The following is a 15,912-nucleotide window of genomic DNA, read 5'->3' as shown; positions in this document are numbered from 1 at the left end:
TCTGTTATCCCGACGTGTTCATGCATGATTTTCAAAATAGTTAAAGCCACTGTTTTGTTCCACACCAGATAATTTTGTTCATTAAGTCCATATGTACAACAGATGACTGAGGAGAAATGAGAAACAGCATGCAAGTGGAAACCAGGTTGCAGTCCATGGCACGGCACCAGAGCACTCCTAAATGAGTCATTTTTGTTGTGTAATGTGTTGTTAGTGGTTTATTAACAAATAAAACCACATACAAACAAACAGTAGCTAACCCTTACCCTAAATTGATGCTATTAGTGTTTATAGCTGACTTCTGTTTCTATGCGATTACCATTAATGGAGACTTTACAGCCATGTTGCCTGCTGTGCGATGACACTTGTGTTTTTTGCTCACCAAGTGGGGGATAACAATGCTGCCAGAAATGCCCTTTTTTTTATTAATAAAAGTGGTCTTTAATTAATTAATTCTGCATAATAAATGGATTTTGGTCAAATGACTCAACCCTCAAGGGGACTTTTCACAACCTGGCAACCCGAAAGTTATTAGTGAAATAAATTATGAATGACTTATAACTGATCTGTAAAGCTTCAGCTGATAATTAACTATCTGTTAACAAACCCATTTGTTACAGCTTATAAATCCTCCAGAACCACAGAAAACATTATAGAGAATAAAGGTGCCCCTTCAAAGTCTGATCAGAACTCTGTCATAGTTCTACATCAGTTTCAATAAAATCACAGCTTTATTTTTATTATATCATGATGTCAGGCGCTATGATAGCTGGTGATTTCACCCATGAGGCCTTGCTGTCTCCATGCTGTGTCACGATCACCCACCTACAGTATGTCTAGGCCAGGTTCATGTTTCACCAGGGACCAAAAATACTCCCTGGAGCCGAGCAAAAGACGGCAGAGACACGGCAGCGGGCTCTTTATAACATGACTTATTGATTAGAGAGCGGCTGAATCATTGATAGACTGAGTCCTGAGAGACTTTATTATGTGTCAGTCGTATCCATGTAGGCCGTGGGTGTGACTGTAATGTGAGAGTGTTTCATGTAATGTCTTAACAAGATGGCTTCACAGTTAGGAGGAGCAGCGCAGCATCTGGCATGTGTGATGTGTTTGTCAGCAGAGAAATAAGACACACTTATTCAGACTCAAAGACACATGCTGGCTATGGAGGCACAGAGTGTTCAATATTGATCCAAAATGGCCTTTAAAAAAAGGTTTTTCTGTTTTTAGGGCCATTCATAATATAAATTTTGTCTCACTGACAGTTTAATTTCATGTCACTTTTTATTTCATAACTTGTAATAGCCTTGCTAGCCTACTTTAAGCTGGCAAGCTCAACAATTGTTATCCACTTAGCATCAGTTAGCTTGAGCAACAGCATCAATGTTATTCTGAATAAACCATCTAGCTCCTGCTTTAAATAAACACAGTATGGTGAGGTTCAACATGTTAGCCACCTAGCTGGCTGATGAGCAAAGCAGAGCTGTGAGCTTGTTTTATTGAGTTTCAGCAGCTAGCGTTAGCTGGTTGAAATGGTTAACTTTGCCTTGATTTGATTTTAAAATTTAAAAAGTGCAACTCTCTTTCTCTAGTTAAATGTCACAGCTTGTAGTTGTTTGAAATTAAAAATTCCTTTGACATTGTTGTTGCTCTGGCTAACAGGAGCTAACTGGCTAAATCTGGTAGCGGTTCTTGAGCTTGCTAGTTTAAAGGCAGTGGGCATGTGGTTAGGCAACCCTTTAATCAATAGTGAGATTATGAAATATCATTATTAAGTGACAATATAAAATAAAAGGGAAATAAAAGATATCGAATTCAATAAAAAAATCCAATCCAAAGTGTAGAAAGGTAGAGAGAGAAAGTCTGCAACCATTACTGTAACAATAAGAACAATTCCATCAACTACTCTGTTTACCAGTGAAAAGGTAACAAGATGAACGCCGAACATCCTCCCTGGATTATTGAGATGATTTATCATGTGTATATTATTAACACAATATCAATATTTCATTTTCAGCACCCCTATAATGAAAATAAGGATTAGCCGATGAAATAACGTTCGGCTATTAACAAGCAATCGCGTTTTAATAATTTTCTTCTTTTTCCCCCCAATTTGCTGGTACATTTACACAAATCATTTATATGATTATTTACCTCTCAACATGTATACATAGCTGGTGCAGAGGAAAAATATGAGTATTATGTTCATGGGTGTATGTATAGAAATATGAATGCATATGAAGGATGGGTACAGGAGAAGATCGAACAGATCGTGGACGTCTGTAAAAAAGTGTTTCACATTCAAATAAGCTGACGTGCAACCTGAGTTGAATATTAGTTGTCATGAAAAGAAATGTCTCCACGCTTTTTAAATATAGAACATTTTATTCCAATTTTTGAGTAAATGGTGATGAAATTCTGAAGTAAAGGTTTTAATATCAACAGGACCTTTGCATTTAAATAATAACACTTTACATGCCTTCATCCAGTGACAATGGAAAAGCTTCCTTAAAAAGTTTTTTTGTCATTTATTTTTCATATTTCCCTTGTAAGAAATAGTTCAAGTATAAAAATTCCCAACAGTGTAAAATAGCCCATCTGATGAATATTAAGCAAAAGAAGCACAGCTACTGAAACCTCGACAACGACTATACATTCTAGTGGAGAAAGCAGCATTTTCGCTTGTTTTTTGTGAAAATTATTATTATTTTTTTCCTCTCATCTAAACACAGAAGAGGCAGAGTACAATATGCATGCAAACAGGCCTGCATTTAAATAAAGTTTCTTCCCTACAAAAGGCATAAAGGCATTAAGCTAATATGTAATGTCTTGTTTTAAAGAATCAAAAAAAAAATAAAAATAAAAGTACAGTGCACATAACAGTATCTTAAATAACTCCTACATCAACATTTTTGGTTGAGTATGTTAATAATAATAATTATAATAATATTATTACTAAAACTAATCAATAACTTATATATGCCTTGAGATGAGTACATGATATTAATACAGTACCGCCACTAAGTCTCTACTCTCAGAGCGTCAACATAGTCAACCCTCAAAAATAAATATCTTAAATAGTATTTCTCTCTTTTTTTCAGTTTTTTTTTTCTCTTAAATAGCAGTAAAAATGTAAGGCACACAGACCAACATAACGTCAAAGAGTCAAACCCCCGTCCTCTCCACCCCACCTGGTGTTCTTGACAGACATGAGGCAGGCCAGTTGTTGGGGTGGCTTTGGTGAAAGTGTGTGTGTGTGTGTGTGTGTGTGTGTGTGTGTGTGTGTGTTTGCGAGTGTGTACCTGACACCAGACTACAGCAGCACAGAGGTGGAAGTGCTGACAGCTGCAGGGCTGAATGACTGGGGGGCTCTGCTGTGGGGCTCTGTGTCGGGTAGAGGGGTGTGAAGTTGGTTCCCAAATGGGCCCGGCCGGGGATTAAAATGTGACAGCTCAACAAACGAGCACAAGTGATGCGTTCTTTCCAGAGTGATCTGTCTGTGTGGCGCTGGAGCGGCTCTGTCCACCCCCACCAGCAGCTGCTCTCTCCCTCTTTCTTTCTTTCTTTCTCTTTTTCTTTCTCTCCATCCCAGAGCCACAGAGAAACACAACTGTGCTGCCTTTGTCTTTGACTGCTATGTGTGCAACTCTGGATGCATGTGTCGGTGTACGTGTGTGAGTGAAACATGTGGAAAAGCAACTGATTTAGTGTTTCTCATTGTCTGAAGCCATTTTCAACCTCTCTCCTTTTGTCAGTGCGTTTGTTTTGTTTGCCAAGTCCCTCTTTAGTCCAAGAATCAAGTCAGAGTTGATGACATTTTCAGTTTTTTGTTTCTTTTCTTTGTTGTTTTGTCTCCTGGTGATTTGTTTGCTTTGCATAGGTCAAGAGGTCGAGACACAGAGTAAAAAAAAGGGACATTCAGCATCAGGAAGATAAAAAGGTAGTTCTTCAAATATGTGTGACACGACGAGTTACGACTCTTCGACTTCCTGACAGTGGTCACATAATAATAGCCAACACGTTGGAAACGGTTCCATTTCCCTGATTATCAGAAAATATTAACTCCAAAAAATGCACTTGAAAAGACAAAAAGAACAAGATGAGCCCCCAATGTGTAACGATAACAATAATAAATATAAATGTTATGAGGGCATCAAATCACTGAAAACACTTGTGAAAAAACCACAAGTGAAAAAAAAAGAGAACAGTTTCCTAAACTAACGTTAAAGACAGCAATAGGACTTAAAGGCTTAGTTTAACACCTATACCAACCACAGGGATTAGTTCCTGCATTTCTTCTCTAGAAATAAGTACTCTACTACAATGATAATAGTAATGATAATAATAATTATAGTAATAACAACAACAATAATAATCGTAAATCACTTTCCATTATTTGTTCTGCGACTTTTTTTCATTTTTCTCATTTTTTGGTTGAAGCACAGCAAGTTGGAAAGTTACTGTAAAAAGTTTCCACCTCACCATCATCATCACTACCACCACCATCACCACCATCATCATCATCACCTTTTAAAGCAACTCTGCCTCTGAGTCGCTGACACGCCCACCCTTAAGGCCACTCCCTCTTCCTTTTCCTTCGCTGCTCCATCTCGTGACCAATCAGCTGTGGCCGGGGGCGGCCCTCCTCGCTCTGCATGTCCAGTGGTTGCAGTGGCTGCTATTGCATGCGGTCAGCTTGCAGCTGCTGAGGCTGGTACTGACCGAAGGCTGCGGCTGCAGCCGCGGCTGAGCCCGGGGCAGCGGTGGCTAAAGGCTGCTGGACTGCATAGCCATAGCCGGCGGTAGCCACATAGCCTGCGGCGGCAGGGGATGCAGCATAGGGATATTGCTCGTATGCAGCGGCGGCGGCAGCGCTGGCTGCGGCTGCAGAATACTGCGCGTAGGCAGCTCCGGTGTAGTCGATGTAGGGGGAGGAAGCAGTGGCAGGTGCAGTGGCTGTAGGCTGCACATGAGGGATGACCACACTAGGCTGTACGAAGGCCTGAGGGTACACGTAGTGTGCCGGGATGCTGTGAAACAAACACACATGTGACAGGTTAGTTCGATTCACCCAGTCTGACAGTGACAGCACCCACCCTAAAACCCAAACTCCATCACACTGCGGCCAAGCGCCCTCCCACCACCCAGCCCCAGTCCAATCCACCAGTCAAGAACACCAAGGAAACGCCTGCTAGTAGGGATTAGAACAATATAGGGTTGCCAAAATAGAAATCTCGCTGTGAAAAGAAGATTGGAAGGTGAGGAAAACTTTTAAACTCAAATCTACCGAAAAATCACATTTGTATGACTACATTTGGAGGAGGTGATGGTTTTATGTTCTTGATGGGATACAACATGAGAACAGGTTTCATATTTTCTGTTTTGGTCAGTTTGGAGTTTGTGTTTGTGGAGACAGAACTTCAGAGAAGCAGAGGGAGGCGAGATGAAAAGAAAGAGTCGGGGATCTGTAACCTGCAGCTCGTTTGACCGTCACATGTGGATTTGGCTCTGGTGCCGTCCCCTTGCCTGCTGCAGGGGAGGAGAGGGAGGGGAGGCTTACAGTGCCGGGGGCGGGGGGGTGAGGACAGAGGAGATGAGCCCAGGGAAGCATTGTGAAAATGTCACTGCCACTTTGACAGCTGGACAGTTTTCAAAAAGGGACGCTGCTGGCCATTTCCCCCTCTGTGTCGGGACAAAGAGCCGGGGAGGCAGCGGGGGGAGCCGGGACTAGGCTCCGCACCCAGAGGGATGTTTCGATTAAATAAACAATTATGAACAATGAGCACATTCTGCCCTCCATGACATAGCCTTATCCCGCCCCCCAGACTCTATAAGGACTGGAAACTCAGTCGGAAAGCAAGCACGAGGGGAGCTTTTGAAATTTACACTACTGGATCAGAGAAGTGTCAACTTTTGGCTGTAGGTGGAAGCAAGAAGAAAAAACTTTGTGAATTTGAGTTTTTGATGTCCTGAAAAAAACCTCCCCCCACTTTAGAGATAAAAGAAGAGTCAAATTCAATTTCACTTTAATCCGAATGGTATGAGAAGCATCAGACTCAACAGAAACAGTTCTCCAACAACAGCTGACTGTAGGTGAGTTTGAATGAAGGTGGCTCAAAAATCTGTCGAGAGAAAATCAAGGAAACCAAATATAATCAGCCGAGTCTGCATAAATGAACATCAGGTGGTGTTTTTTTTAGTCTGGATCGGGAGAGAAGGAGAGGAGCTGCAGAAAATGTTACAGGTCAAAAGCCAGGATCTATCGTGGCAACCCTATTGTCAGCACTCCATTATCCAATCCAACCCACATCTCAACCGAAAACAGTGCGCCAGGAGAAAAACAGGAAAAACAGAACAAGAGCAAGGCGTCAGAGAGGAAGAAATATGTAAAAATAGTCCACCTCGACTAGACGGATTACAGAAACAACGACAAGGGCACAGCACAATCACTCGACTAAAGACACAAAAAGAAAGAAAAGGGAAGGTGTAAACTGAGTAAATGTCGAGGTTCGGTTTGGCTTCAGTAACACTAAGACATACTGTACACAGGTTAGGCCAATTTTTTGAAGGCCATTTACTCTCCTTAGAAACATCATCATGTGATGCTAAAAGTCCCTCAGCACTAATGAGACTCAGCAGGGTGAGGCATGTTTCCAGGATGTTCTTCGCGGACGCCATCTTTAAAACCTGCTGAATGAGAAACTCCCTCACAAAACAGTGGAGAGACATTTCCTGTCTGTTATCTGAACTCAAAAGTGAAATCAATGAATAATTCACAACCAGCGGGAAAGGGAGGAAACTCCACTGACTGGCCATTAACCAATATGTAATAAAAGGCTAATATTAGCCTGATTGGTCCAACGCCAATATAACTGCAACTACACCTAACATGGTCGCACATTGTCTGGGTTTTCTCACACAAACATAATGCAGGTCTGTTCAAAAGTTTCTTTCACGCTGTGATAAAGGTACTTGTACGGTAATATGTAAATGAAAATGAGCAGCGAGCTGAATTTAACTGGCTTGATGACAGTGTCTCTGAATTTACATGGACTTTACGGTACTGATTTAAAGGGTAACTTCACCAATACTCACACATTTAAGTGTTTCCAAGTTGGGGAGCACTATTGTAAATGTAAAAAACAAAAGTAGCACAAAGCCTTTCATGGCTCCAGAGGAAGCTGCACGTAATCTGATAAATTGCCTCCAGTGATGTCACTCAGTGGTTAAGTTGCATTGTGGGTAATGTCAACCCCCCATGAAGAGACCCAGCCCAACCCACCCAGGTAACGAGGCATCACAAACCCCACGAAATGACTCGTTTCACCATCAGAATTTGATCAATTTGGTACGATAGCATTTTCTTGAAGAGTCACACAATCAAAACATTTATTCTCATTCATGAATACAGTTCTCATTATATGTCCACGGGTAATGTAGGCACCAGGTTTTGAAAGCAGTCCACTGATCCAATATTGGACTCATTATGGACAGTTTAAAAACAAAATGATAAAGATCAATCAAACAGAACTAAATATATATCACCTCCTTCATTCCAGGCTTTCTTCTCCCTTTTTTGAAAATCTGGTGCCAACATTACCCACAATGCAATTTAGCCACTGAGTGACATCACTGGAGGCAATTTATCTGATTACATTCAGCTTCATCTGGAGCCGCAAATGGTTTTATACTACTTTTTTCACATATGCATTAGTACTCCTCAAGACCTGTAAATACACTTTCATGTGTAAATGGTAAATGAGTCAACTTTTAAACATAAACGCCTTTGAGATTTTCTTTAGCCAGTCAGACCTTTGAATGAAAAACGTGAGTATTCATAAAGAAATGATGACATAAAGAGGATTTCTACACATCAGAGTCTGTTTATAGGGTTTGGGGAGTACGACCGCAAATGTGGAAACATTGTAAATCCTCCAGAGGAAGCTGCCAAAAGTCTGTTGGGTCGGAAGACTACAAGTTTGAAAATGAAAGGACTCTGGGGGTTTGGAGTTAGAAAGAAAGGTTGCTTCTCATCTCTGCTTGAGGCTAAGCGGCCTAAGGCTACAGTATATCAGCCGCTACTAGCATTAGGCACCTGAATGTCCGTATAAAAAGTTGGCCATCGAGGTGCATTTTGGGCACTGTAGGCCCAAGGTTTTTATATGTGCATTTTATCTGTCCATTGTGAGTCAGACATTGTCAACAAAAGTGCAACAGAGCTGCTTGAGAACCATTTTATGGTCTTTCAATCAGTCTGAAGAGGTCATTACTCTGCATGAATGACATTAAAGAAGTATCTGACTCTTAGTTGCACCATTTTTAACAGCAGCTACTGTACATGATTGAGTGCAGAGGCTGCAGCTCAGACAGTAACTATTTTTTGACTGTCTAGCATTTTCTTCTTCCAGCGGTATGTCACCGTCTCCTCTGCTCTTGAAATCTAACTCCTCGCTTGGTGCTTTCTTGGGTGTTACTTTTCTGTCTCTGATTCCCCACTAACGCTGTATATGTGTGATGGTCGGGTATACACACACACACACACACACACACACACACACACACTACACAAATGCACACGCACGTGGCAGAAGCAGAGGTTTTAGCCATGGGAAGCAAAGCTAGCTGACCCAATTAATATGGCCTCCTAATAAAAAACAGATAACCTCTTTTCCCTGGAGGTCGTCTTAAAATAAGAAAATCAAACAAATAAGATTAACTGTGTGTTTTGTGAAGCCGTGCTGGTACCTATAGTGTCTTTGCTGGAATGCCGCACTCATGCAACCCAGCGGTCATTAAAGTTCACGGCTAAATAAAGGTTCCCTGCCATCGTGCATACCGTCTGCTGAGCGAGAGCAAACGTACACTGAGGTGAGAGGATCTCATGTGTTTGTGCAGCACGAAAGTGTGAGAGGTTGGCAGTACACAATAGAGTTTCTCATGAGACTTCTGTTGTTTCGCCTGTTATGATTATTATTTTATTACATATTTTAATGTTGTGTTTATGTTATTATGAGCCAAACACAGATAGATCTGGTGTATAGTTTCATTTGAAGTCTAGTGAGACTTGAGTCATAATGCACATGAACATAAGCTTTATGACCATATTTTGTTTGCTGGCTTCTTCTTCTTCTTGGGTGAGATTTATAATAATTATGGTGCTGGTGCTGTTTGACTAAAATAATTTTACCTGATGAAGAAAACTTTGTTACTACAATGAGTATAAGTGACCAACAACTGTGGTTCCTTCCTTTGGTGGTCTTTTGATGATTTTAGGTTGTTAAAACGTTTTAGCTCGCACAACTTAAATTTAATATTCCACTTTACTTTGTAATTCTGAGGTAATTGGTTTCCTGACTTGTGAACTTTCAAAATTTACAGTGTCCTAGCATCCCAAGTTCCTTTAATTGACTGACTCCCTGTGCAACGCATCACTCTGCCCTGCTTTATCAGATTATGAAAAATAGTTAACAAGTAGGGATCAAACCTATTTTACAAACATTTTTACCTCACAGAAAATATAACAGTAAAAACATTCTTGTAATTTTTTAAAATTAATTTTGAATTATTTCTGTTTGAAACTTCTGGCGGGCTGATTTGAATCTACTGACGGATCGACTTTGGCTCACAGGCTCCACTTTGGGCAGCCCTGGTATTTAGGATGCCATTTACTGATATGGAGGCAAGTTTATGATTTATGATTTTGGGCCTCCGTTGGAGTTTCTATCACGAGAAAACTTTCACTTTAAAACTTTAATCAAGTTAACTTAGTTGTTTTTTACTGGTCAGTCTGGACTTTCACATTGATTAATGCTCAAACTTGTGTTGTACGGACGTGGCAAGGCTGTACGTATATGTGGCCCTTTAAACACCCACTCTGACCCTGTTTAAATGGCCCCTGCTCTGTGCTTAGATGACAGAGACACTCCCGCACCATCACCAGACCCCCCAACACACACACACACACACACACACACACACACACACACACACACACACACACTGAGCTTCATGCGACTGCAGTGTCAGCATTCAGGGCTTTGTGTGGCACAATGGGCGCGCTTGTTTTCCTTAACACCACGAGCCCATGTGACGAAAGCTCGCTCGCTCCAAGAGAATGAGAGAGAGAGAGAGAGAGAGAGAGAGAGAGAGAGGGAGAGAGACATCCAGACATTTGTTTGTGTCACACTGGAGACTTTGGTGAGCTGAGCTGAAAATGAGCGTGCATGTGAACGGACAAAGCACACATACAAACACAATGAGAGCACGCACTTATATGTACCAACACAACCAGACATGTACGCTCATGAACACACATACTTCCATAACCGATAGGCTTGTCATTCATTCATAATACGTACACATAAACATTTCTGATTGGTAAATGGCGCTACGTGACCACGAGTCTCGCATGTGTGGTGCAGAGAAGAGCAAAGACAAAGAGAGAGAGAGACAGAAAGAAAGAAAGACAGGAGAGAGAGACACTTTCATGGTGAATTTGTTGCTGCTATGTTGTGTTAAGTGAAGAAACTGCTAGTAACACCAGGAAGATGCTATAAGCACACACAAGCAGTGATGGGTTGTGTTATTTTGAGGTAATAATGTGAGGAATGGGAGTAAAAAAATTAAAATAAAACCACACAGAAAATTCACCACTCACTCCAACAAGACAGCCAAAAAAACACATGAAACAGCACATCCTGTTAAAAAAATAGGTCAACCACAAGCTAAAAGCAATAAAAAAAAATAAAATCAAAACAAAAAAAACTTTGCTCTTCGTTGGCAAAGTTGACACGCTTCCACAAAAAAAGGAAACACCCCAAAAAATTCAATCAATCCAGCTTTTTTTTTTTTTTTTTTTTTTGGTCATTGAAGTAAGAAAGCACACGGTTTAGCTAACAACACCACTTCATAACCGCACACAAAGCTCTAAGTTCTATTCAAATAAAAATAAAACAAGAGGTCAAAACCCACGTACATGCATCTATAATCACCATTTTGAGAGCTTGTTTTTGTGTGTTTGAGTCTACAGGTAATTCCTTTTCTCTGATCTGTGATTACGTTCGCAGAACTATTCCACAAACCGGCACAGTTAGCTTAACCGAGAGCGAGCCTGTCGGACCAGAGAAAGATAGATAACATTGAGTCAGGCTGGAGGTTTCCATCATTGTCCACTCAGCACAAACACACACACACGCACACGAGTATGTATGTATACACACTCACACACATTTTTACAACCTAGTTTGACTGGCTGTTTGGTGGACAGAGGTGAAGGACAAAGCTAAGACTTAATGTCCACCTCTGATTATCAGCCATCAATTATGTTTGGGGAGAAAAAAGGCAAATATCAGTCTCATAGTATGAATTCTCACACATTAAACTGAGAAAAGATCAAATTAAAACATGAATAATTTTGTCTCTATATCACAAATCCTCTAAAATACATAGACTCATCAGTACTTACCCATAAGGCCTCTGGATGAACGCAGGATGAATCTGGGGAACACCAAAGGTAAAGCCTGCAAAACAAGTGAATTCAGATGTTTAAGAAGTCCAAATTTATTGTCCTTTTACTTCACTAATAGGCTCAATAACATCAGCAGAGTATTTACGACCTGTTCGCCTCCTGACATGTTCTTACATCAGCTAAAAAACAAGAGAACCCTGAGGTGAAAATCGGGATGGATTGGCTTGAATTTCTTGTTTGCTGCTTTGCCAAAAAAAAAAAAACCACTAAACGCTCCCAAACAAACACTGTGGGAACATAGACAGTTGCCACTGGCTAATCAAACATCTGCTTTATTCATGTTGAAAATTCTCTTTAAGCAACCATGTCTTCTCATGTCTGACTCCAACTTTTGATAACAAGAACAACAAGAAAAGTAAAGCAGAAAAAGTGTATTCAGGTGTGTATTCTTTGTTGTATTGATCCGTCTTTACCTGGCTGCATCACCCGAGGCTTGGCCCCCAGGTAGGCCAGGTTGACGTTGGCCTTCCTGCCGTCGATGATTGGGTTGGGGTCCTTACAGGCTCGGTCTGCAGCCGAGCGGTCCGCCATCGTCACCTGACAGTGGAGGAAGAAACACACAGAGGGTGAGGAAAATGTGGATGATTGAAACAGTTATGTAAGTGAGATTCCCGCAGACTAGCAGGTTAACAGTTATGTCTAAAAGCATCATATATTGATGGAGAAAACAAAATGTTGGATCGTAGTGGTGTGGGTGTAGGAGGTGTGTGCATGTTAACCCTCTTTCTGTGCGTCTCTGCTAATGTGGCCTTCATTTACAGCGAGCTTTTGGCTGCACACACACACACACATCCATCGCCCTCATGTAGATGTGCCGAGACTATTTACTGGACATGGCTCCATTATCGCTTCCATCACACCAACCAAACTTTATCACTCTCCTCAGCCTCCATCTCTCTTTACACCTTTTTTTTCTCCAGAGCTTTTCCTCACTGAATTGGCTAAACGATCGAGTTTTGAAAGGAAAATAAAGAAAAGGGAGATAATATGACATCACTATGACAATAAAGAGAGGATTGAAGCCAAAGTTGGAGTTGAATCTCAGTTTTAAGTGTCAGAAATGTTAGTTTTCACATAGAACCACAGACATTTGTGCATATCAGGGATGACTGCAACTTTACATCATCCATGTGCCAAAGTTACTTCTCACACATGATTAAATAGTCCAGATAAGGTTCCCTCTTTAAGCAAAAAAGTCCATCGGGTAAACATGGATGTATGAATAAATCAAGCTGTCACTAAAAACAGAGCCAGAACTGCCTCTGATATGTCCTTTGTCAGGTTTTATGACAAGTGGGAGCAAACTATTTGTCCAACGTCATGGTGTAAGTTGTAAACAGCTCTGGAGATGATGAAACCAGCGTGACCGCGGGGGAAAACTGCTCTGTAATATCAAGACATCATCACTGTGAGGTTTTTCCCTCAGCCAACCAGAGCTGTCAGTGTGAGAGCCAGATCGCTCTCAAACGTGTCAGGGCGCATACCACAGCGCGACAAGTTGGTGGAGATTGCAACAGAAGCCAGTGGCAAATTTAAGCTTATCAAAACATAAACATCCCACGACTGCAGATAAATTAAAGTTAGGGCCGTGGTGTTGTAACAGCTGCGCACTTCAACAGGGACGCGTAAAGGAAGGAGTTTTCCAACGTGCGTAAAAAGTGCAAAGTTAGTGTTAAACTGCGTGAAAGTGATACTTACGAATCCATAACCCCGAGACTTGCCGGTCTGTCTGTCGGTAATGACCACCGCTTCTTCAATCTCACCAAACACCTCAAAATATTTCCTGAGACTTGAATCCGTGGTGTGGTAGGGAAGCCCCCCGACAAAAATCTTTGTATAGGTCGTGTCCTTTTGCGTGGTGTGCATCGTTAGTGCAAAATACAATAAATATGAACAAAAAAAAAGAAGAATAGTGCAATGTCTCCTTATCGGTGATTCTTTGGATGAAACGAGAAAGAGAAAGAGAGATCAGCTGGCTCTGTCACTGTTTGTCAGAAGAGAAAACAAAACAAAAACTCGACAAAAATGAAGCCTGGAGGTAGATTTATCTTCCGACAGTAAAGAGGGCTGTTATATGGAGCGGATTGTCCCAGAGAGACCATCAGGTGTTTCCAGCTCTTCTTGGTTACTCTGCTGTCTAACTAAATAGGTTTGGGACCCATTCCTAAAAGCGCTGCCTCCTAACTCCACCCAGCTTTTTCAGTCCGGATCTCTGCCCGCCCACCAGCGCGCACAAACAGCTGGGAAACCTGCACAGTGTGTGTGTGTGTGTGTGTGTGTGTGTGTGTGTGTGTGTGTGTGTGTGTGTGTGTGTGTGTATGCGTGTGTGAAACACTGGAGCTCCTGCACGGCAAAGATCCGGACTGTCTTTACTTGAATCACGTTTAATTAACCATCAGGGGCCATCAGAACCTGATGCCACTGATGCCGGGGACGAAGATACTTGAGAATGAATCAAAAAGAGCCTTATTAATTAATATATGTTGGTTTTTGGTCTTTTCTCTCTTTGGTGAGATAAAAGCAGATCAGGTTTGGACTTTTCTGTGGAAAAGGTCTGTCCTGTCTCTCTGTAGGCTCCCTGCAGGAACAGCCGGTCAGATGGAGGACACAGCTCGGGGACAAACAGCAGCAGCAGCAGCAGGCAGACAGGTGCAGCTTTGAGGCTCCGCTGGAAGGATCAGCCTTCAGGACACATGTGGGGGGTTGACAGAGTTTTGGCAACTCTTTGTGTCCATGCAGGCAGTCATGAGGCATGAAAGCGTGGTGAAACTCATGGGGTTTCCCTCAAATGTCTGCTTTTTCCTTCACTTTAAGGTTTTGAAACGTCATATCTGCCACAATTCTATCAAATAAGAGCAATTTATATATTTTTGGGGGATCCTAGAGATGAAAAGTATTTGCTAATTCAACCCTTATTATCTTAAAAAGATAATGCTCGCATTTCAATAATCAGATCAAGTGCGAGCATCTCCAAATGCGCCGTGCGTCACAGAATTACGCACAGCTTTTATGATGAGAGAAGATCAAGTAAAAGTCAGACATCAATTCAATCAAGAGTGTCTGAACATGAATGATTAAAATAACTCGTGAAGCTGCTCTGCCGGATGGATGGATGTCCTTTTCAACAGCCGGGACGAGTAACGTGAGAGGGAACTCTGCTGTTAATCATTCATGGCGGCTCCAGCGTCCATGAGCGCGTCCTACATACGGCAGCTATGCCATGTCCAGCCATGTAACACTGTGGGATAACACGTATTATTTATTTGTTTTCCTTTACTTTTTGTTGGTTAACTGCCAGTTAAATCAGGCCACATTGTTCCAAAATGTCCCTCAAGTTAGATTTTCACCTGTCTGTGAAGAAATGTTTGGCTCAGTATTGTTCCCTTTGTGGACTGACAATAAAAACTACAACCAGAACCTTTATTCTTAAAGAGAGAAGTATGCGCTGTCACGTCCATCAGACTCCAGATCACAAAGAAATGCAACCTGATAGAGCGTCTTTCTTTCTGCGGTGTCTCTGTCCTCTCACTGTTTTATTCATGCAGCCACACGCGCTTTAAAGTCCGAGTGGAGTCGTGAAAAAAGGGGACCAGTGTCGAGTTTCCCAGGCTCAACAATGGGGATCCGGTCAGGTTGCGTCCAATTGTTGCTTTCTGTTCATGTGCAACATGCTGACTGGTCTGAATCCTCTTAAACTTTTACAACAGCAGGCTGTAGAGCCACTGCTTTAAATATACTTTAATTTTCAATTAATTCAGAAATACTCAGTGGATATGTTTCAGCATTAATCACCAGAGACATATTTTATAAATGTGGTTCTCATCTGAGCTGAAGCCTGTCCATAAATTCATATCAGTTTACACATTTTCCATTATCACAACTTATCAAATTGGGATTTAATTAAAGACAAAAGCTGTAGAGTTTACTGAACCAAACTTTGTGCTACAGCAGCACCTGTCAGGCAAGGAAAAGGTCATAGGTCACTGTAACAGCTGAATACTCACAGCTCAGTCACAATGAGGTCTCTACTCAACAACCTTAAACCTCTTAAAACACATCTAAAAGTTAAAACTGACTCTAGTTAATGAGTTAATCTCATAAAGATTTAAGATTTCCACATCCAGACGAATGACTGAACGCCCACAGACAACACATAGGGAAAAATAGGAACTTTATTGATCAAGCTTTTCACACAAGGCACTTCTTCACACGCTGCCAAACTCCCCTCCTGACATCTCATCTCACAGATGACTTCAGAGAGCTGTGATACAACTTTAACCCGCTGAAACAGCGCCATCTTTCGTCCAACAGAACAACTGCACAAGTACAACATTCACATGCAGAATAGAAACTGAAACAATTTAATGTAAAAGAAAAATCTC

General features: G+C 41.5%; 1 protein-coding gene across 1 annotated transcript; it reads right to left on the bottom strand.

Moving 5' to 3' along the window:
• Positions 1 to 3,116: 3,116 nt before the first annotated feature.
• Positions 3,117 to 13,669, bottom strand: rbm24a (RNA binding motif protein 24a). Its single transcript, XM_073463257.1, has 4 exons — positions 13,229 to 13,669; positions 11,944 to 12,067; positions 11,468 to 11,522; positions 3,117 to 5,033 (listed from the first exon to the last, which is right to left on the bottom strand). Exons 1-4 carry the CDS (start codon positions 13,394 to 13,396, stop codon positions 4,682 to 4,684), a joined length of 699 nt encoding a protein of 232 aa, XP_073319358.1. The 5' UTR covers positions 13,397 to 13,669; the 3' UTR covers positions 3,117 to 4,681.
• Between the last annotated feature and the right edge of the window lie 2,243 nt (positions 13,670 to 15,912).

Source organism: Pagrus major, chromosome 3, assembly GCF_040436345.1.
Source record: "Pagrus major chromosome 3, Pma_NU_1.0".
Lineage (NCBI taxonomy): Eukaryota > Metazoa > Chordata > Actinopteri > Spariformes > Sparidae > Pagrus > Pagrus major.
Note: the sequence above shows the minus strand (reverse complement) of the source record. Positions and strands in the feature narration are given on the sequence as shown.